At 35.0% G+C, this 22,051-nt stretch overlaps 2 protein-coding genes across 2 annotated transcripts; one reads left to right on the top strand and one right to left on the bottom strand.

Moving 5' to 3' along the window:
- Positions 1–859: 859 nt before the first annotated feature.
- Positions 860–8,552, bottom strand: LOC113691646 (beta-glucosidase 12-like). Its single transcript, XM_072069338.1, has 12 exons — positions 8,334–8,552; positions 7,821–7,890; positions 7,277–7,335; positions 6,981–7,056; positions 4,192–4,279; positions 3,515–3,770; positions 3,298–3,413; positions 1,956–2,176; positions 1,798–1,829; positions 1,562–1,664; positions 1,181–1,289; positions 860–1,042 (listed from the first exon to the last, which is right to left on the bottom strand). Exons 1-12 carry the CDS (start codon positions 8,550–8,552, stop codon positions 877–879), a joined length of 1,515 nt encoding a protein of 504 aa, XP_071925439.1. The 3' UTR covers positions 860–876.
- Positions 8,553–16,733: 8,181 nt separating this feature from the next.
- On the top strand, positions 16,734–17,366 carry LOC140016118 (uncharacterized). Its single transcript, XM_072069339.1, has one exon. It carries the CDS (start codon positions 16,734–16,736, stop codon positions 17,364–17,366), a length of 633 nt encoding a protein of 210 aa, XP_071925440.1.
- Positions 17,367–22,051: the final 4,685 nt, after the last annotated feature.

The raw sequence follows: 22,051 nt of genomic DNA on the forward strand, positions 1-22,051 counted from the left end.
GAAACTGAATTAGTAAAAAAAAAAAAGCATAGAAACTGAATAAAGTTCTGCAAATGTTATCTTCCACTTTGTTGCATCTTCGTAGTGGAATAGAGCTAAGCATGGCGACTTCATGTTGCTGCTGAATGATAGAAAAATGCTTTAGCTTAGCTCAAAATTTGTATTAAATAATTGCCATGTGGATATTTTTCTTGAATTTGGGTTTGTTGGCAGGGAGTTTCGTCCATTTATAAGGGGAAACTCTGCCAAAATTTTTATAAAAAATAAAAAAGATATTTTATTAAAAAAAAAAAGTAGAAAACCTGATGGTGTTTCTTGTATAACCCTAGTACTTCAGCAGGAGCTAAAGGCTGGTGATGTGCTGCCAAATATGGTTCGGTGCTTGAATCTCCACCTATACAATTATTTTGTGTCCAACCAGAACATCGACCAGGGACAAAAGCTCCAATAATGTTGTGCCAATACAAAGTGTTTTATTAGAAATTTAGGATCATATTTATCGTATATTTAATTCAATTCACACATTATTTCATCCAAAAATTTCTAGTTGTAATTGCTTAAACTTAAAGGACCATAATGATCGAAACTCAACATATTAGGGAGCTGAGTGATGTGATAAAAAAATTCAGTTGGATTAGCATGATTTGCATTCTTAAAAAAAGTAATAATATTGATCAACAACAACAAGTCTTACAATTCATTCCTCTTCATTCTTCAATTATTGAATCAAAGCATAGAAACTGAATTAGGAAAAAAAAAAGAGCATAGAAACTGAATAAAGTTCGGCAAATGTTGTCTTCCACTTTGTTGCATCTTCGTAGTGGAATAGAGCTAAGCATGGCCACCTCATGTCGCTGCTGAATAATATGTGAACTTTTACTTGCGGAGGAATCTCTCAAACCAGTAAGAAGAGAGCTTACGGAATCTTTTTAAGGTACTATAGTCTACATAATTGATTCCAAAACGGACACTATATCCAGCACTCCACTCAAAATTGTCAATAATTGCCCATCCATAGTATGCCATCACTCTAACGCCATTTCTACATTTATATAAAACACAAAAATGAACAAAGTTTAGTGAAATAAAGCCCCATTAATGGGTTCAAAATATAAAGTTTAATTAACTTGACCAAGTAATTTGTTTCATGATTTTCACTGACGTATTTGAAGATACTCACTTGATTGCTTTTCGAACATACTGAAGGTGCTGATAGTAGTATCGGATTCTAAAGCTGTCTTGAAGAGCTTGCTTAAGTGGTAATGTGGGATTGTTTACTTCATCAACCCCTGAAAGAATAAGATATAAGTTAAGATTAATGCACATTGGGTAGCCATCATTGCCGGTTAATAGAGTAACATGTAGGAGTGCATGTGGTATGAATTATTCTTGTGATTTGATAAAAATTACATAAAAAAGAAGAAGAAGAAGAATAAGAAGAAGAAGAAGAGCACAAGAGAAGAGTACCGTTACTAAGAGAGCACATTAATAAAATTATATATATATATATATATATATATATTAAAAGGAGGAGGAGAAGAAGAAAAGTGCTGAGATGTACCATTTTCTGTAATGTAAATGATTGGATCTTTGTATTTTGTTTTTACATAGAGAAGGAGATCCCAAATCCCTTTTGGATAAATATGAAGCCAAGTTGAACCAGCCTGCATAGTCAGTTTCGAAATTTGCATGGAGTTATACAAAATATTTTCAAAATATCAATTGATTTATTAAAATTCAACAGTTGGAACTTGGAAGATATAATATAATTGTACGCTATTAAAACATTTTAATTACCTGTGCGCCAATGAGCTTCCCATTGCGGCTCGCTGACATTATAGTGCGCAACGTTAAGTTATTCAAAATTTAATAATAAAAATAAATAATGAATAAATTTCTTGTAAAATGTTTGCAAAATTTGAAACTATTTATGCTGCAAGCTGAAGTAAACTCACGTGTACGGTTAACTCGCTGGTCTGTGCTATAGCTTAAATTCACCTTATTTGGAGGAGTTGTAACATGGGCAGCATAATTAGCTGTGTAGTAATTTAATCCAAGAAAATCATATGACCCTATCAGTTCTTTAGATTGCTTTGGTGTAAATTTGGGAAGTCGGTCGCGGACAAGAATTCTCATTGAAGCGGGATAATCACCATATACCAAAGGGTTCATAAACCTGTAACACATGCCAATAGAAAATAGGTGTCAATATCTAGTTCTCATTGAATGTAGCGTTTTATTGAATAGGTGTTAGCTCTGTAGGCATGCACTCTTTTGTTTTTTGGCTAACCGCCCTGTTTGGCACTTGAGTGTTTTGCCAAATTTATCTGCTACAAGTTTTTTAAAAACTTTAGCTACAGTAATCTCAAAAAACTTTTCAAAGGTTTTAAAAAATTTTTAAACAATACATTTCAAAATATTAAAAAATTTACACACTTCAAAAATTTTTTAAAAAACTTTTACAGTAAGTTATAGTAAAGTTTTAGACAAACACCCAAAAAATTTACTTACCAAACGGGTCGGGAAGGGACACCACTCCAAAATTTATTCACAGGACGTAACTTTACAAGAGGAGAACTAGACGTTTCCTCATGTTGAACATGAAAATTTTAAGAAACCTTGATCTTTCTAATAGAAAGCATTCCTAATATTACACGAGAATATTAATCTGTGTACGCGGGGCATTTCTATAGGTAAGTGTTAAAATGGGGACTAATACAAGAAGTTAACATCCTACATAATTGTAGTATGTGGCTATCTAATTTGTAAAGATGTTGGTGAAAATAAAGATTATTCCAGACTTCAAAAACTCTTTGACATGCAGTAACTGGTTTAGCAAGCAAGTGATCAATTGGCATTCGGTAAGAGAGTTTTGAGGTGTTATTACCAAGAAAAACAATATAATTCTGAGTGTTCACATTCATATAATATTTTTATTTAAATTAGGTGCACCATTGGGTGCAGGCTGCGCACCAATTGGGAAAAACACTATGGTCAAAGAGAATTTTACATTGAAGATTAGGTATCCATTGGAAAGACGTTAAAGTAAAAATAATAATAATAATAAATTGCCAAGTGAAGTTTTACATCGGAAGTTAGATGCTTGGACAAAATCATGTTGAACTAGTACAACTTAATTGTATTTAAGCCGAGAGAGCCTTCGATTTCCTAAAGCCTCAATGAGGGCCGAAAAAACTTCTTTTTTTTTCGAAAGGGCTTTTTTTTTTTTTCGAAAGGCCATTTATATACATACTTTGTTAGCAATCTTCTTCATCAAACGTTTATTCGCACACTTACCATCCAAACATGAAATCAAGGGCACGAATGGCTGCCCGTTGATCAAGAGGTGAATTTGAAAATGGCACCATCCATTCAGCGACTAGTGTAATCCCAATTTGTCCTTTTTGGCGAGCCTAAACCATATGCACAATTCAATTAGTAATAGTAATTATGGAACTCAATATTGATTACGATCAAATTCTATGTCAGTTTGAATTAGAAGTGCAACAATAACCTGATACACTCTCCTGTATAATTTAACTACATCAGCATGAGCCAAAAGTTGGTGGTGTGCCACCAAGTAGGGTTCTGTCCCTGAATTTCCACCGGTGCAGTTATTATTCATCCAAGCAGAACATCGACCAGGAGCAGAGGATCCACTATCATAACCATTTGAACTAAAGGTCCAAGGTTCATTCAATGTGATCCAATCTTTCACTCGATCACCAAACCTCGCAAACAGTAGATTTGCGTAGTCATGAAAATCCTTTCTGGAAAGTATAAAACGTCATCAAATCCAAAAGCCAAAAGCATCTTGACTCTTACAGTATATAGAACACTATCATTGGATTGCATAAATGATTTCTTGGGCTGAATTTGATAGAATAGGGCAAGTGAAGGTTGTCTTCTATTTGGTTCCAACCAGTTGTTATATTTGCTATAATATTTATAGTGCGCAGAATCATGTTTTGCTATACTGGATATATGTGGAATAAACAAAATAACCTAAATTGTGTTATGTATGTCTATTTTTGCTCCTTTTTCGTTTTCCTTTTTTTGGAAAATAAACTATTTTGTGTTGTATATGTTGCTTGCTATCACTTCTAGACTAAATTATCACCCATGTTTAGAGTTCATTAATATCAATTAGGTTGTGATAGTAGTATTATAGGAAGAGGGATCTTGACTTACATAATTTTAGGACTCAAGAAGCCTCCATACTCTTCATCTAAGGCTTGGGGCAAGTCCCAGTGAAAAATTGTCACAATTGGCTTTAAACCTGTGCATTTCAAATTTCATTGGTTTGTCTATGTAAATACTTTAATTGACTCAATTTAGTGTTTAACTTTAATTTTTCATATTTAATTTTTGTTTCGTGTGATTATTTGATAATTTAAGTGGTACCTTGACCTTTTTATTATTTTGGAGGGTAAGTTAGTAATTTCACTACGTTAGGGCGTCGCTTCAAGGGAGGTACACTCTATCCTTCATTTGCACTTCATTTGACCCTACGTGCTCCTACGTGTTATGTGAATACGCATGCCTACTCCGCTTTCCTTACCTCTTTGCATGCATTTACTTGCTTTTTACTTTTATTTAAGTTTTATGGGGTATGTGTACACCTCTTGGCTTGTAATAGATAGGGCTCGAAGAGCATTTGGTCCATTTTCCCTTCCCCTTTATGCTTTTATGGGGTATGTGTACACCTCTTGGCTTGTAATAGATAGGGCTCGGAGAGCATCTGTCCATTTCCCCTTCCCCTTGGTTGCTTGTTTTTGTTGTTACGTGTTAAATTGCTTTAGTAGGCTCTTGTATCTAGTCGAGCATGCTAAGTGCTACGTGCTACGTGTTTACGAGCGTTTTGGCATGTCTACTTGCTTTCATAACCATGAATGAATGGAATTGATGAATGTACGTCACCACACTAGTCCAACGCTAGTTGTGGCTCATTATTTCATTAGGAATTCATAGAAAGGGCTAGTCCAACGCTAGACCCAATAGGATTTTTCCTTTGTTTTTCATTAATGCATTATTTGCCTGTTCACTACATATCAAGCATTTCCCTTAGTTTTATCATTTGGCATGCTCCTCGACTCCCTTTCCCCTCACTTTAGTTTTTGCATCCCATACTAGCTATAGGGTTCATTTTGCCTGAGCGTCCCCTTCTGATAAGGAAAACGAGCGAGTGTGGCTACTCGATAGCCTTAGCACGCTAGTTTTGCCTTCTAATCAAAGGGAAAATCAAGTCACGATTTAGGTCTCCCCGTACCCAATATGCATGAATTCCCTAGGCTCATGCATTCTCAATCCACTCTATCATTACACTTTCACTTTTGTCTCATTTGCACACATGCACCTTTTTATCACCTTCACTTGCACACGAACACTTTTTTGTCTCCACTTGCACACGAACCCTTTTATCTACACTTGCACACGAGCATTTTATCTTCACTCGCACACGAGTACTTTCATCTACATTTGCACACCTTCACTCTTATCTTATTACTTTTATCATTTTTCTCACTTCACACAAACTCACACTTTCACATGGCATGCATTCCACTCATTTTTCACGTCATTTAGGTTTAGGTGTGACCTCTCCAAAAGGATCATTATTGGGCTTCACAATTAATGTGATTGGCACCACTCAACCTTTGAAGAGAAATTTCCCCCAATCCCCCTAGGTCTAGGTTTTTGCATTCATATAGACATATCCAATACGCGATACATACCTTGGGTAGAAAAAATTAGGAAAAATTGGTTTGAGTCGCGCAACTAGCCTTGGCTAGGTCAAAGGGGTGCCTTGGATTCTATCCTTGCCTTCCCCTTTGTCAAACGTGACCCCCGAACCTTTTTCTTTGGCTTACGTGGACTAGGAGTCGTTTTAAAAAGGGTTTTACTACTTTGTCTTTAAAAAACACTTTTTTGGGTGACTTGGTACACCCCAAATCTATACCAAGTGGCGACTCCGTTTTCATATTTAAAAAACCCTTTTTAAAATTTCATTTGGCCAAATCGTCGCTTTCCAAAGTCCCATGGCCTTTTTACTTTTCATTTTGCACACGTTCACACCACACTTCACACACACATCATCTCATTCAAAAAGTGGGGCGCGACAGTTGGCGACTCCACTGGGGACAGTTGCCGTCTTTGATTTGTTGGCACTTGTGGAAAATGCGGAATAAGTTTGTGTTCGAGGGTCAGAGTTTGCCTGTTGCTATAGTCAGTGATAGAATTTTTTGTGATCTGCGAGACCTATTCCAGATTAGGTTTAAGAATACTGTTTCTTCTTGCCGCGGGTGGCCGAGTTTCTTTGAATCTGTGGCTGGTTTGGCACGTCGTTATCAGGTGCAAATTGTTCGTTGGCGGTGTCCGAAGCAGTCGGTGGTGAAGCTAAACTCTGACGGTTGCTCTAGAGGTAATCCTGGCATGAGTGGAGGGGGAGGCATCATTCGTAACTATGAGGGAAGGTTTCTGCTAGGGTTCTCATGTTTTTTTGGGGAGCTAACAAGTTTGCAGGCGGAATTGGAGGCGCTTCTTCATGGGATTCGGTTGGCCGTAGATCGGGGATACAGTGCTTTGCACATCGAATCAGATTCATTGGTGTTAGTTCAGATTATTCGGGGAACGGTGAGGTGTCCATGGCAGTTGCAACGAGGTTTACAGGAGGTGTTGAATGCTAAGGGGTTGTTTAGAGAGATTTCTCATTGCTTTCGGGAAGCGAATAGGCCTGCGGATAGATTGGCCAATGTGGGTGTGGACGCTGGGTTTAACTCAACATATGTTTCATTTTCTGAGTTGCCTTGCCTGGTGAGGGGTGATGTTAATCTTGATCGGTTAGGCGTTCCGAACATTCGTAGGAGTAGAGCTTCTTTAGCTTGTTAGGCAGTAGTTGGTTGCTGTCTCTCTTTGTACTCTTTTCAGTTCATAAATAAAGATTCAAGTGAAAAAAAAAAAAAAAAAAAATAGTGAAGCCTTACGAGGAATTACTCTAGGCCAAGAAATTGAGAAGCGATAAGAATCTGCATTCATTTCCTTCAAGAGTTTGATATCCTCCTGTCACACGAGAAAGATAGCATTGTAGACGCACTTCAAATTTTTTTTTTTTTGTGTGGCAACGATTGTAGTCAACGTAAATAAACAGAAATAACAGATTTTCTTTTCTAACTAGGTATATTTTTGCGGGGCTCGTTGATTTTCGTGCCCTATTTTTCCATGTATGATATTTTAGCTTTACTATTAACTTATTTCAGCCAAAAGATTTGGTTTGCATTACCTTATATCGATGGTAGGAGTCTGCTGCCACATCTCCGTTACTGCCATTTGAAATTTTACCTGTAGTTTCAGAATGGAGTTGGTCAGACTAGGCTACTAGTTTTGACAATTTTTTTTGTGCAACAATTTATTAGGATGTGATGAATAATTTGGAGAAGGGAGAGTGGTAATCATTAGAAGTGCGAAACTTAATAGCATAGACCAATGCTTTTTTTTTCTTTTTTTGTAGTAATTAATAATTAATAGGATAGATGGACCAATATACTAATAGCAATATTAAATTCTCGAAAGTATACGTTTTTCATGTAAATAACTTGCCCAAAATTGAATGCCCAATATTAGAAGTGGTTCACATCTGAGCAAACTATATATGTGACCATGTGTATATATGGATCTTTCAATTCTGCTATGCAATCTATATATTCTGAAGTAAAGAAGATCTGTGCTCAAGAAAATGACACGGAGCGTCCCTAATGCCTCCACGCTTAAGTGAGCGGGGGAAAAATCACTGTTTTAATGGCAAAAAAAGTTCTAAAACTGTAAACCTGGGAATTTGTGAGTGAAAACATCCCAGTTGCTTGGACCTTTGCCATCAATGTTCCAAGCGCCTTCAACCTATACAAAAATTTTGAGAAAGTCATAATTATTCTCAGCGTCGCAATTGTTGAATCCTTGTTTCACTTCCAACATTTTAGGAATGCTTACAGAGGAGGGGCCCCCAAAAAAAAAGGAAGGAGAAAGATAATAAGAACTTTTTAGAGATAATTTAGTGATGGTAATGTTGTCTGGTCGATGATTCCCTCTCTTACCTTCAAATAGGCAAAAATTTAATAATTAACAAAAAAAATGAGGTACTATAATTAAATAGGACGAGATAAAATGAAGATTCATAAAAATTATGCTTTGACCTCTTAAGCATAACAAATATTTTAGAACATCTAGAAATGAGAAGCATGACTGACTTAATGGGAACGAAAGCTAGAGTCTAGCATTACAATAATGACCAATTGAATGAGCACCTGAACTACATGTATACTACATATAAATAGATCACGAACCTGATAAGCAGAAGATGCAGCCCCAAAGATGAACCCTTTGGGAAAACTGCTCCGGTTGAGTACATCTATACCAAAGCTTGGAGATAAGGGGACAGCACTACGATCAATTTTATTTAAGGCACGAGCACTTGGAAATACTCCACGGTGTTGGGCATTTGCTGCAAGCACATGAAAAGTAACTAGAAGTGCAGCAAGAAGGAGATGCCCAAGGAATTCCATAGCTTGTTTTACGGTTGCAAATTGCTAGTCGAGCACAAGCTATATATATAGGGGAGAAGGAGTGAGCTTCCTTCTAGGATGGAATTTCGTCGGATTTGACATTGTTATGAACCATAGGTTTTTCGTATTCACTAATGCACGTTCAGGTTCAAGCACATGCAAAACCATGCTCGTGATCCCTGAATACATGGGAAGCTTCGATGCAAGAAGATTAGGTCAACACACATTTGTAGAATAAAATAGTTTTTTTTTCAAGATTTCTTTCAGTTTCAAAACTCGATGCCAAATGACCATTTAATGTTTTCTGTTTGACAAGTTCGATATATATAATGCTCAAACACTAAATTTTCTGTTATAATGCTCAAGATATTGTCAAACATAGTTTCTTGTTCTTTTTATTTTCTCTTATTTTTGGTAGAAGTTTTTTCTTTTCTATTACTTTGGGTAGAAGGTATACTTTTAACATTCAGATTTCTAGAGGAAAGTATATAATTCTTCTCTTAATTTCATTTTATTTTCGAAAAGATTAAGGAGAAAGGGAAATGACCTCATTCCAAGCCAAAGTTAACGTTTTTGTACCCAAAAAAACTGAAAAATCTTAAGGACATGGTAGAACCTTTTTGCATCAAAACTCTGTAAATTCTTTTGCACCTTGAATTTGGATGACAATATTATTCTTTTGTGAAAATTGAGTTGCTTTTTTGTGCAAGAATCAAGATTTACAAAATGTTGAAAAAATGCATCAACATATGAGAGGCTGGCCAATTATGTTTTTTAATTTACAAATGATGACTAACAGATGTATTCCTCGAAAGAAGTAGAAGGTAGTGCGGAGGGGTTTGAACTGTCATTATAATTTTAAACTCTTGCCTCAACAAAAATTTGAAAATGTGTTATGTTATATACTTAAGTTTAAATTTGTCAAAGTTTTGTTTGCCCCATAAAGTATATTTCTAGTTCATTCTGTAGGTACAGTTGAATTTTCTAGGCTTGATATTCTATGGATCGTGTGGATTAGGTGTTTTTAATAGTATTTTGAAAAATTACACTATAGTGTTTTATTTGAAAACTTTCCACTATAGATGAATCGTATGGATTAGGAGTTTTTAATGGTATTTTGAAAAAAATACACTATAGTGCTGTATTTGAAAAACTTTCCACTATAAATGAACCGTACGGATCAGGTGTTTTTGAAAAATTATACTTTAGTACTGTATGTAAAAAACTTTCTATTGCAGATGAGTCATATGGATTAGATGTTTTTGAGGTGTATTTAAAAAATTACACTATAGTAGTGTATTTGAAAAATTTTCTACTGTAGATGGGTCGTATAGATTGTGTGTTTTTTGGCAATGTATTCTGCTGTGCTTTTTATTGGAGTATTTTTTTCAATTTTATTAATTTCCATCACCATCCATTAGATACCACCACCTTCCTCACCTCCTCTATCCTCCACTGCTGCCACTATGGGTGACAATTTCTGACACGACCTAAAAGTACAACGTAAATCTAATACAAAATTAATGTGTTGGGGTTGAGAATTCGTAGGTTCAGGTCAGAATCTGGTCGAACCCGATGAATTCGAAAAGAAAACAGGTCGAATTCAGGTTACCCATCGGTTGACCCGATAACCTGTTTATGAATTAAAAATAATTTAATAAATATAAAAAAAATTTATCTAACTAAACTAAGTTATTTTTTTTCCCAAAGGCATTAGATACTTACTCCTAAATGAATTTGTTTAATTTGTGTGAAGTTGGAATTGCTATATTTGGACAAATTATGTATTATGTTATTTCTTACTTTAAAAATCTCTTAATTTATTTCAGATTTGGCTTGCGATAAAATACTGTTACGGTGTTTTAATTTTTAATTTATTTCAGATTTGGTTTGAGATTATTTTATTGAGATTTTTAGTAAATGATTATATAATTAGTCTTGGGCAGAATTGGTTTTGTTAGAAATTATAGCAGTAGATTAGTAAATTGGAATTATGTTTCTGGTCATTCGGGTGACCCGCTAACCTAAAAATCTTGTGTTCGAGTCAGGCATATTGACCAGTCAAAGGTTAGTGGGTTGTGTTCGGGTCAACGGATCTCCTGTTATACCCAATTCTTGACTTGACCCGTTAACATGTTTTTGACTCGATTGCCACCCCTAACTGCCACACTCTCCACCCCTCCTCCTCCCCCCTTCCTCACCCTCCCCGTCCTTCCTCCCTCCTCCTCCATCCCCTCTTGCTCTTTAAGATGCAATTCAGTGGGATGAAGTCCAGATACAGCAATGTCATCACTCTTTCAAGAACACTTCTCTGCGGAAAATCAGGAAACTACCTGCAGTTATTTCCAACTTTTAAGATGTATTGAATTTAGATGCAAGCATGAGGTTTTATTTTACACCAGGCTCATTTTTTTACTGTAACATGTGTGCATTTTGCACGAAGAATATTATAACTGTTAAAAATATAAGATCCATTTTAGGAATCTGTTGACGTCGAATTCCAAAGAAACACAAATCTTTAGTTTCTAGGCACTATCCTGTACCATTTTTAGTTTTCGACCATGTAGCGGTATGTTAACAAGTATTATTTAATTACAAGATTGTACAATTAGAAATAAAAACGAGGGTGACCTTTGTTTACGTTTGAGATTTGATATGCAAGTACTAAATTAAGACTACTAACAATTCACCAGTGATAGTATTTATAAATTTCAGTTGGTTGTGTATTCACCATAGACTTCTTTAAGGAGTTGCATGGCGAGAAAAGAAGAAAGAAAAGAGAAAACAGAAGAGAGCTAGAAGATAGAGATGAAAAACGACAATAATAAAAAATAGAGAAAACGCGATTGGTAGGATCAAAAGTGAAATCAACATGATTTGTTTTTGCTGGCCGTCAGCTGGAAAAGCTCGAATTTAAGTTGTAACATGAATGCAACTTGCACGAAGAATATTATAACAGTTAAAAATATAACGATCTATTTTGGAAATTTGTTGACTTCGAATTCCAAAGATACACAAATCTTTAGTTTCTAGGCACAATCCAGCACTAGTGAATAAGAAATTAATGGTTATACGATCGAGGGATTCGCCTGATTACCTCCTTTATTTCCAATCGGTTCATCGTGCTCGAATTTTTCAAATGTTTTCCATATCACATCTTCTCCAGCTGTCTTCAGTTGAGCGTCCAATTCGCGGCCGGCAGCGTGATATCCCTATACTTCCACTGATTAACAATCTTTGATCAGTTCCAAGGAGCCAGTGCAATATGTTACATAGAAAAACATATTTTGTTACAATAACATATAAACATAATCGATGTAAACAGACATATATGTGTTGGAAATTAGTTTGTAGTATGAAAATTGATCATGACTTGTGACATGATCTTTCTTTTCATGTCTAGAAGTTTGATTTTTGAATTTTCTATAAGATTCATTGGTACATTGATGTATCGTTTCAAGTTCATTAGTTCATTTATGAAATCACTCAATTCATATATTTGGTGTACTAAATTCATAAATGAATATTAAGTGAAGATACATTGATTTATCTTCTTAAGTTCATTAGTTCATGGAACTATTCAATTCATGTACTTGAAGTACTAAATTCATGAATGAACATTAAATGAAGATACATTAAGTTCATTAGTTCATGTATTTGGTATACTATATTCATAAATGGACATTAAGTGAAGTTCATGTACTTTTACTTTTGGTTTGCCTATAAATAGAGGTAGTCTAAGCCTCTCTTGAAAAAAAACTTGTGCTTAGACTATCTTAGATTTGCAAAACCAACTGCTTGCATCCCTTTCTTGTGAAAACTAAACTTAAACTTGCTATAGGCTAGTTTTTGTTTCCATTATATCTTAGAGGTAATTTGCCATCTTAACTTGGTTACACTACAAGAAAATTGGCCTTTTGTGACAACATTCTCTGTGACAACAGAGAAACTTGTCACAATTGAAAACTTTAGTGACGAGTTTTAATGTCGTCATAGTTGATTGTGGGTTCACCCGTTAACAGTGACAACATGGGATAAGTCGTCACAATATGGATGGTGCGCAACTAGCCAGTGTGGCGGGAGATCACTATTGTGACGACTGGAAAATAGATTGTCATTGAAATTGGTCCTACAGTGATAACTTAAAATATCGTCACAATATAGTTGTCAGTTCTAAATTAGTGACAACAACTAGTCGTCACTGTCCAAAGTGTTTATTCCCAACTTACTTTCACTAATTCTACTATGTCACCCTAATTTTTTCAATATGGCATATATGTTGTAAATAAATTTTATTAATTCTACTATGACACCCTAATTTTTACATTTTAACCCCACATACCACTTTAATTTTTTCAATATGGCCCATATGTTGTACATAAATTTTATTAATTTTACTATATGACACCCTAACTATTACATTTTAGCCCCATATGCCACCCTAATTTTTTCTATATGGCCCATATGCTGTAAATAAATTTAATTAATTATGTTATGACAACCGAACTTTTATATTTTAGCCCCTTATGTGGTAAACTAATCTCATTAACTCTACCATGACACCTTATCTTTTGCAATTTAGCCTCGTACGTGATAAACCAATTTTATTAATTCTATTATGGCACCCTATGCTTTACACTTTATTTTGTGTTTATCATTGGCAAAATAAGGAAGGTATTGTAAAAAAAATGTATACCTATTTTTTAATTATTCCAAATTTAGCTAATACCTTGTTATAAAGTTAAAAAATATCATGAATTCATTATTTAGTTCTCTTGACAACATATGGAAAATTACTGATTAACATAGTGTGAAAATAATGGCAAAGAATAATAAAATTTAATATGAAATTAAGTAAAAATCTTGACAATTGCATGACTGGCGTTTGTTATGTATTACTCCCTCCGTCCCATTAGAAGTGTCATGCTTTCCTTTTTAGTCCGTCCCAAAATTAGTGTCACTTACCAATAATGGTAATAAAAACTTTCACCGATTTCCACTGATACCCTTAAATCTTACAACAAGATTCTTATATTTTAGTGGGCCCCAAAATTCACCTGTGAAATAGAGAATTTTCATGTGATGGTGTGTGAGTGTCACGTTAGAACCAGCAGGATTCGTGCATTGCACTTTCTCCAAAAGGGCTTGAAAATATATCATATGTATGGGTCCCACAATCATATCACTACTCTATCCTACCATCAATGGAGCAACACGTCAGGCTGCATAGCTAATTCAACCGGGGCATTCTTGGAACATAACCCATTACCTTTTGAAATCGGAGCACTGTTGAAAAAATGTGGGATTCCCAAAGCACGACAAATTCATTGGGACAGAGGGAGTACAATTTACAATAATCAAATTTTTTATGGTGTATGAATCAGTACTTGTATCAAATAGATTTAGTGTTTCATGCATGTATTAGTAAACCATTTTGGTTATTTGATCAACTAAACAGATTGTTTGGTCTTGTCAAACCACAATTCGTGCATAATTGATAAAATTATTAAATTGATACCAAAAATATTTACATTAAAAGGTCTTTTTTTGAATCATAAATATATTTTTAATAAGCCTTTTAGTTTTTGAACATTATTTTTTGTAGAGATCCTAAAAAGCCTATGTTAGAAAAAAAAGAAAAAAATCAAAAAATACTAAATTTTCATATTCCAAAGTTTTAATATAACTTGTGAAATGAAAAAGCTCAACATAATAAACAATGTTAATTACACAAAGATTGGGAAAAGAAAAAGAGATAGAAGGCTTTACTTTTATTAAAAAAGGTTCAACAATTTAGAGACAAGGCGTATTTTTTAGTGTGCAATAGTGGAAGCGGGAAGCTGAAAATTGAAAGAGTAGAGGCGGGGTTCTAAAAGAAGCAGAAACGACGTCATTTAAAGTTGATTTGGAAGAAAAACACTCAACACTTAGCCAAATTTCAGACAAAACTCATTTCCCTCTTTCTTTGCCTTCGGACACCATCTTCCCAACTCCCTTTTCCCTCTCCAAAAGCCGCTTCCTCTAAAGCCCTTTTCCACACTGCTTCCTTCTCCTCCTCCTTACTATCATCATCATCATCATCGCCCAATTCCAACTCCTGCAGTTTCGTTTATTAACCCCCAAAATCACCACTCCATTATTTTCTCAAACGCCCACATTCCCCACCACCCCTCAACAACCCCATTTGGCTTTTCCCATTCCCTCAATTCTTCACTGTTTCTCCTCAACTCATTCTTCTCCACCTCAACCTTCTTCCGCATTTTCTCTGACCAAAAAGCTAAATCTTTCCACTGGAATTACGCTCTTGATGGAATTCACCCTAGAGAAAATGGGGTCATCGGGGATAAAGGGCCAATCTTTGCTGCAGTTTTGTTGGGATGTGATAAGTGACTAATTTACGTAATAATTGTATGATATTTTATATTATTTTTAGTCACTTTAGTTATATTATTGGTAGAATATGAATCATTTTGGCTATAATTGGTGAATAAATGTTTTTAAGTGATTAAATGAGGTTTTTATCACTTTTTACTTGGATTTTGTGTATTTTGACAGTTTTGACACATTTTCGTATTTCAGCTATAACTTGAGTTACAATGATCGGATTGGGATGATTCTTGAACCCATTTGAAGATAAGAGATAGATCTACAACTTTGGTGAAGACATCTAAATCCAGTTTGAAGGTTTTCCAGGTCAAAATGCCGAATTACAATAGCAAATTTCTACTGGTCGAAGCTGGAACAGGGCAATGAGCAGGCAAGGGTATTTCAGTCATATCTCAGCCTACACAGATCCAAATGAGGTGATTCTTGATGCATTAGAAAGATAACTCAAAAGGCTACAACTTTCGTGTTTTAGACATGAGCTGGTTCAGCCTCTAACATCAAGAAAAGATTGGTTGAAGTTGGGCCAAAAACAGAGCAAGTGATCCACACTCGGATCCACTATTCATCCGAACCCTCGGTTGTTTCTGGGTTAGTGGATCCGAGCTCGGATCCATACGGATCCGAGGTACTGTAGCAGCTCGGATCACTGGTCAGAAAAGGCTGCTCTGTACGCGTAAAACTCAATTTCACCTCCACCAACTCACATTGGATGCTAGACATGTGAGAAACATTCCCAGCTGTAAAAGGGAGATGTAATCCTCATTTCTTGACCACCTTTCATCATTAAATAGCCAAATTCATTGCAAAAAAGGAGATTGGAGTTCATAGAAGAAAAATAGAGAGTGAGCTACGGGAGAGCTTGAAGCTGCAGAAATGTAGCTCTTTCATCTCCCTAGTGTTAGTTTAGCTTAGTATAGAGTAGTGTAGCTTTTCCATTCTTGTTTATTATCTAGATTAGGATGAAGATGGAGGATGAAGAAGGCAAGGAAGAAAGCTCATGTGACAAGGGTTGTATTCCTTCCAATTTCTTTATCTTTTGTATTTGATTCCAAGTTTAGTTAATATACAAGTTCTGGATTTTGTGTTCATTATGTGTTTCTAAAGTTTATACCTTGGGTTTGGTTGAACTTTCTATAATTGTTAGTGTTTATTATTTGGTTATTTGATTGCTATGATTTGAGCAAGTTATTTAGCACTTTGGCTCTTTAAATCATGATTAATCTGGTACCATTGATTGTGATTATCTAAGGTGTTGTTTCTGCAATGGAAATTGAGATTTAACACTAGTTCAAGAAGTGCTAAACATAGGGAGTACACTCACGAAAGTAGAGGTGCACTTATGTGGTTTTTAGTGATTCATTTCATGTAATTTCATTGAAAAAATGAACTTGTAGCTAATTTCATAACCATGAAAATAGGTATGGATTAGTTATGAGTATAATTGATTCACTACGAAAGTAGGATTCAAATGCATAAGGAAATTACACCATAATTAGCCTAGATGTAGTATTCAATGATCCAAATATAGCACTTGCATGAGTAGTTAGGGATACCACAACCCAAGGAGCTTTCATTTGTTATTTTGTATAATTTCAGTAGGTTTAATTTGTTATAATTCATTGATAGTCTAAATAATAGAGAAGCTTTAGTAGTACCGGTAATTGCAATCTTCCTTGTGGGATCGACCCTTAATACCCTATACTCGCTCACGATTCGTATACTTGCGATAAATCGCGTGTGGGGTATTTAGGAGTTTATAAATGTAAAACTTGATTAGGATGAGCTTAATTGTATATGTATACTCCGCGCACGTCAGGATGGCTTGGGTCGAATCCGAAGCATCTGAGGAGGTATGGTTCCATTCTTGAGAATTTGCAAAGTAGGCCAGATTTATTGGAGAAAATCAAGGGAATTATTGTTGCTTCAGGAGGTGACGCTAATATAGATCCCAAGGTCTGGGCTGCTGGATTTACTGCAGCCCTGCTAAAGAAATACAATTCATCATCTTATCCATCAGTTGTAGTTGTAGGAAGAAATCAATTGGAAAGTGGAGTTGATACCTCAAAGTTGCGAGAAAAGGAGCCCCTGTCCGTTAAAACCTTACTTTTGTCAGCATTTGAGAAGCTCTTCTCTTATCTCCTAAACTTGAACGACGTCAAACAGCAGTTGACAAAGATAATCTCTGTCCTTTCAAAAAACCGGCCTTCTTGCCCACATCTTTATCTGTATAGTTCAGCTAATAAGGTCATTCCATTCTCATCAGTTGAGTCATTTGTTGAAGAACAGAAGAGAAGTGGGAAAAATGTGTGGGCATTCAACTTTGGTGCATCACCTCATGTTGACCATTATCGGACTTTTCCTAGTGTATATACATCAGAGCTTGAGAGGTTTTTGAACGAGTGTCTGGTCATAGTGAAGAAGTTATAAAAGTTTTGCAATTTTAGATGATTTAGGTTGAAATGCTGCACAAGTTATTGTTTGCCCTGTGCAGCTGAATTCAGTTTCAAGCAATGGAGATTCCTAACAAGAGGTAATTTTGGCCTAATGTTACTCAAAACTGCAAACTCTTGTTTATGAATATTTCCATTGAGATATGGTATTTCATTTTTGTCCAATGGTAGCTGTTGGTACTCTTGGTTCTGTAATTTAGCAATGAGGCACGTATCATTCTCAATAAACTTTCCCATCATCTTTGTTAAAAAAAAAAAAAGAGCTACCCAAGCTGATAGGGCAGCTTTAGTAGAGTAGTAGATAGCAAATATCCCTAAATTGAGCCAGTACCATGAATTTTGGGGAAAAGCCAGAATTTGAAGACTGAATCAGAAGGAAAACAAGACCTAAGGTTGTCACGGCATAATTTGAGGTAAATGATCTCAATATTTTCCATTTATTTTCAAACATTTCTTTCTAATGGCTGTTTGTTAATGTGTCTTCTGCCCATTATGTGTAGGCTTATCACAGTCTGTGCTTGGATTTGAGTTTAGTGTTGGGTGCTGTAAATATCTGTTGATTGTGTAATGAAGGGATTTTCTGAAGAGTTTTTATTCTGTAATTTTAGATTTGATATTGGTTGGTTCCTGTTTAAAAGGAAAATGAAGAACCCGTTTCTTGACTTGATATTTCTATTCCTATAATGAGTTGGACAACAGTAGATTGAGGCCAATTTTTCTGTTGAACATTTGAACCGACTGATTTAATTCAAGGACTTCTTCCCCATAGCCCCCACTATAATGGTGGGTAGTGATAAGAGAAAGAGTTTTTCATAAGAGGACGCATGCAATAGACGTTTCTGATGATCATTACAGTTTATGTCTTCGGAAATAGGCAAAGGATACAGTATATTTATCCAAAATAGTGAATTTATCCAAAAAACAGAATGAATTTGTTTGATCAGGCACATGTGTACTATGAAACTTCAAACGATTGTGTAGCCTTTCTTGCTAACTATGATAGGAAAGTAGATGCCAACGTCACATTCAAGGGGAATTCATATTTCCTTCCTGCTTGGTCTGTGAGCATTCTTGCAGACTGCAAAAATGTTGTTTTCAACACAGCAAAGGTAACTTGTAGAACACTTGCATTAAGTTAGTTATATGCAGGATAGACACAGCGAAGGGCCAAGTTTTAAATCACAGCCCCGCTTAAGTTTAAAAATTTTTGCAACTCTTTCAAGATTTACTTATTTTGAATAGAGATTGTCCTAGTGCTGTATCTTCTTCTCGTCCACTCTGCCAAAGAGAGAAAATCTGTTTAGACACAGCGAAGGGCCAAGTTTTAAATCACAGCCCCGCTTAAGTTTAGAAATTTTTGCAACTCTTTCAAGATTTACTTATTTTGAATAGAGATTGTCCTAGTGCTGTATCTTCTTCTCGTCCACTCTGCCAAAGAGAGAAAATCTGTTTAGCTATGATGACGGCCTGCTTGTGAATGAATGGAGCTTCTTTTTCAGTTTTAGAATTTCTTGTCAACAACTACTGCTTACTATTCTGCCAAGCAAACAGAGTTCTCTAGTTGGTTTTGATGTGCTTTATATAGGATTGCACTTAACCTGTAAAGAGTCCATATATTGTTCTACTAATTTAGATAAAAGCATTTAATGCCAAAGATAAAGTAAAAACATGGTACTGACAGAAGCTTTATGATACTGAATCATTAATGAGGTTATTGTTCTTTAACAAGTCAACCACAATAATATAGTTAAACTACTGGGTTATTGCTTAGAGACAGAAGTTCCTCTATTGGTCTATGAATTTATCCCTAATGGCACCCTCTCCAACCTCATTCATAATTAGATAGATGATTCATTCTCCTTCACTTGGAACTTCAGACTAAGAATAGCAAGTGAAGTAGCAGGAGCATTGGCATATTTACACTTGGCGGCCGCAATTCCCATCTATCATAGAGACATCGAGTCCAACAATATACATTTGGATGGGAAGCACATAGCCAAAGTGTCAGATTTTGGAACTTCAAGGTCCATTGAAGCTGATAAAACTCATGCAACTACACTTGTTAGAGGTACTTTTGGCTACTTGGTGATAGCACTAGGTTGGCTCCAGCTGCCTTTCCACTATTATGGGATACAATTTAACTTCGAAACCAAAAACTGTAATGGAGTTTTTGTTTTGACATCTGTTATATTAGTCTTGTTACCCTCATTCTCTCTTCTCTTTCTTTTTCTTTTTCTTTTTCTTATAATTTATATTGTAAAAGCAAAATGGATTAATGGCCCACTCATAAGCTTAGTTGAGCACAGTATATATGACAATGTCTCATCAAGAAGAAAGAATCTTATGAAAATGAAATAACATTTTGGAAATGGACAAGATTCTTAAATTTGTTAGTCATAGCACATTTTTTATTTTTCCTTTTTAAGAACCATGAATGCTATTACTGCCCTACTCAATCTATAAGTATAATTAATACTTTCATGTTCATACTTCATATGCCATTCAAGAATTGAATAGGATTCTCAAACTAAATAATAGACTTGTATATTTCCTTGTTTTCTGCTTCTTTTTTCTTGTCATGTCTTCATAACAGCACTTAACTGGAATTGTAAAGAGACTAGCTAAAGCCTAAAAGGTTAGCAATGGGAGAAATTTTTATCTAGATAAGAGTTTTGCTCAAACTCAATATTCTATTAAGGACAATATGGAACTCTATTGATCTAAACAACTACCACAGTTCACTAATTCGATGAGTTTCTGTCATTATGAAACTGAAGTATACATAAAGGTGGAGAAAATGAAGACGATGGCACGAATATCTTTGTGACAGAACTTATCATGACATAAACTTGACCTATATAAACCTCAAGTAAAAATTTTCTCTTTACCCATTTTTTCCTCACTCAGTCCACCACTCCTAGTTAAAAATCTGTCAGTACCATGTTTTTCAATCCATTTTCCTCACTAAATCTTAGAATCTATATGCATGTAGTTTATTCTTTTTCTCAACTTTCTGTGCAACTGATTTTGTTCCTGATGGTAACATATCTAATCCCATTAAATGGGTTGTTACACTTGGTGCATTATGTTTGGTGTTCTATTTTCTGTATATTTGTTCACTAATCAGCTTTTTCATTGGAGCCTCAATTGAAAAATGGTTCTCAGCTTTTTCATTGCCTTTTTTGCAGCTGCTTTACACTGGACTCAAGAGACAATTAGGCCTGTTTTTACCTCTGTTCTTCTAATTTTTCATTACTTGTCAGGTAACTTCTTTAAACTATGTTTTAATAGATTGTTTTTGACTTATTAGTCTCTCTTTTAAAGGATGCAACTGCAACAACACTAACAGATTTGCAGTTGCTGCCACTTAACAGTTCCATTCCTTGTTCCTTCAAAATGAAATTCATGAATGATTGTCTAAGCTAGCAAAAGTGTATGTTTAATATATAATCTGGAAAAAACACAGAGAAGTAGAGATTTTCCTATTTTACCCCTTGCCTACTTATGCACATTAGGAATTGCACTTATATCTTTATAGATTCACCTCAAGAAATCTATTGTTTCATAACTAGCTTATCTATGCTTATTTCTGGTTGTAATGTGTAGATAAAAATTTATGACTTATGTTCTGGATTTGTAACTCTAGGACATGGACAAAAATTGGATGAAACTTGATAATAGAAAGGACGAGTCTTACAAACTTGGGGTGGCTGCTTTCTTAAAATTTACATATTCTTTTATTTTGGCTGAAACTCTTTTTTTGACTGATTTTTTTACTTATTAAGTTCACAATAGTTGGATATGCTGAAACTCTAAAGAAAAGTTTATTTTCAATGCAGTCTAGCTTCATATTGATCGTGAGAAGACTGTTGGATATGCTGCTAGAGATGATTGAAATATGACATTGGTGCTATAGTCTATGTTTTAGTTTAGAAATCTAGTACTCTTATCTTTTGGGAAGGATATGTATTGGCCATTACTACTTGAATTGATTATGTGGGATTTAGGACCCAACATTTGTGGTTCACTTTTGTTTTGATTAATTTATAGATGTGTTATGGCCAAATATATGAATTTGCGGCATATATTCTACGTTGATTTTGCCTTTTGTCAAATTAAATTTTATGGTTGATTTTGCCTTTTGTCAAATTGAATGTTCTACTATAATTGTTGAAAATGCCATGGCAATACTATATTTGTAATGGCCAATTTCAACTCTTTAAGACAAACTCAGTGATAACCTTCAAAGTTGTCACTATCATGCAAATTTAATTTTTTACTATAATTGTCGGAAATGCCGTGACAATGCTATATTTGTAATGAACAATTGCAGATCTTCCAAACAAAGTTGTAAGTTCACTAAGTGACGACTATTCTTGTCACTGAATACTAGGAATGATAGTGACAAGTTCAAGTCGTCACTGTAGAGTTCAAATTTGTGACGACTTTTGCTACCTTTTATGACAAAAAAATATGTGAAACAGTGACAAGAAAATTCGTCACAGAATGACAACCGTTAGTGACGACTTAGTTCTCGTCATTAAATAATAAGATTCAGTGATGACTTTAAAAGAGTTGTCACACGTACCTATTTGTGACATAGAATTAGTGACAACCATGTGACAATGGAAAAAGTCATCACTATATTCATATAATGACGAC

Source organism: Coffea arabica, chromosome 1e (genome assembly GCF_036785885.1).
Source record: "Coffea arabica cultivar ET-39 chromosome 1e, Coffea Arabica ET-39 HiFi, whole genome shotgun sequence".
Lineage (NCBI taxonomy): Eukaryota > Viridiplantae > Streptophyta > Magnoliopsida > Gentianales > Rubiaceae > Coffea > Coffea arabica.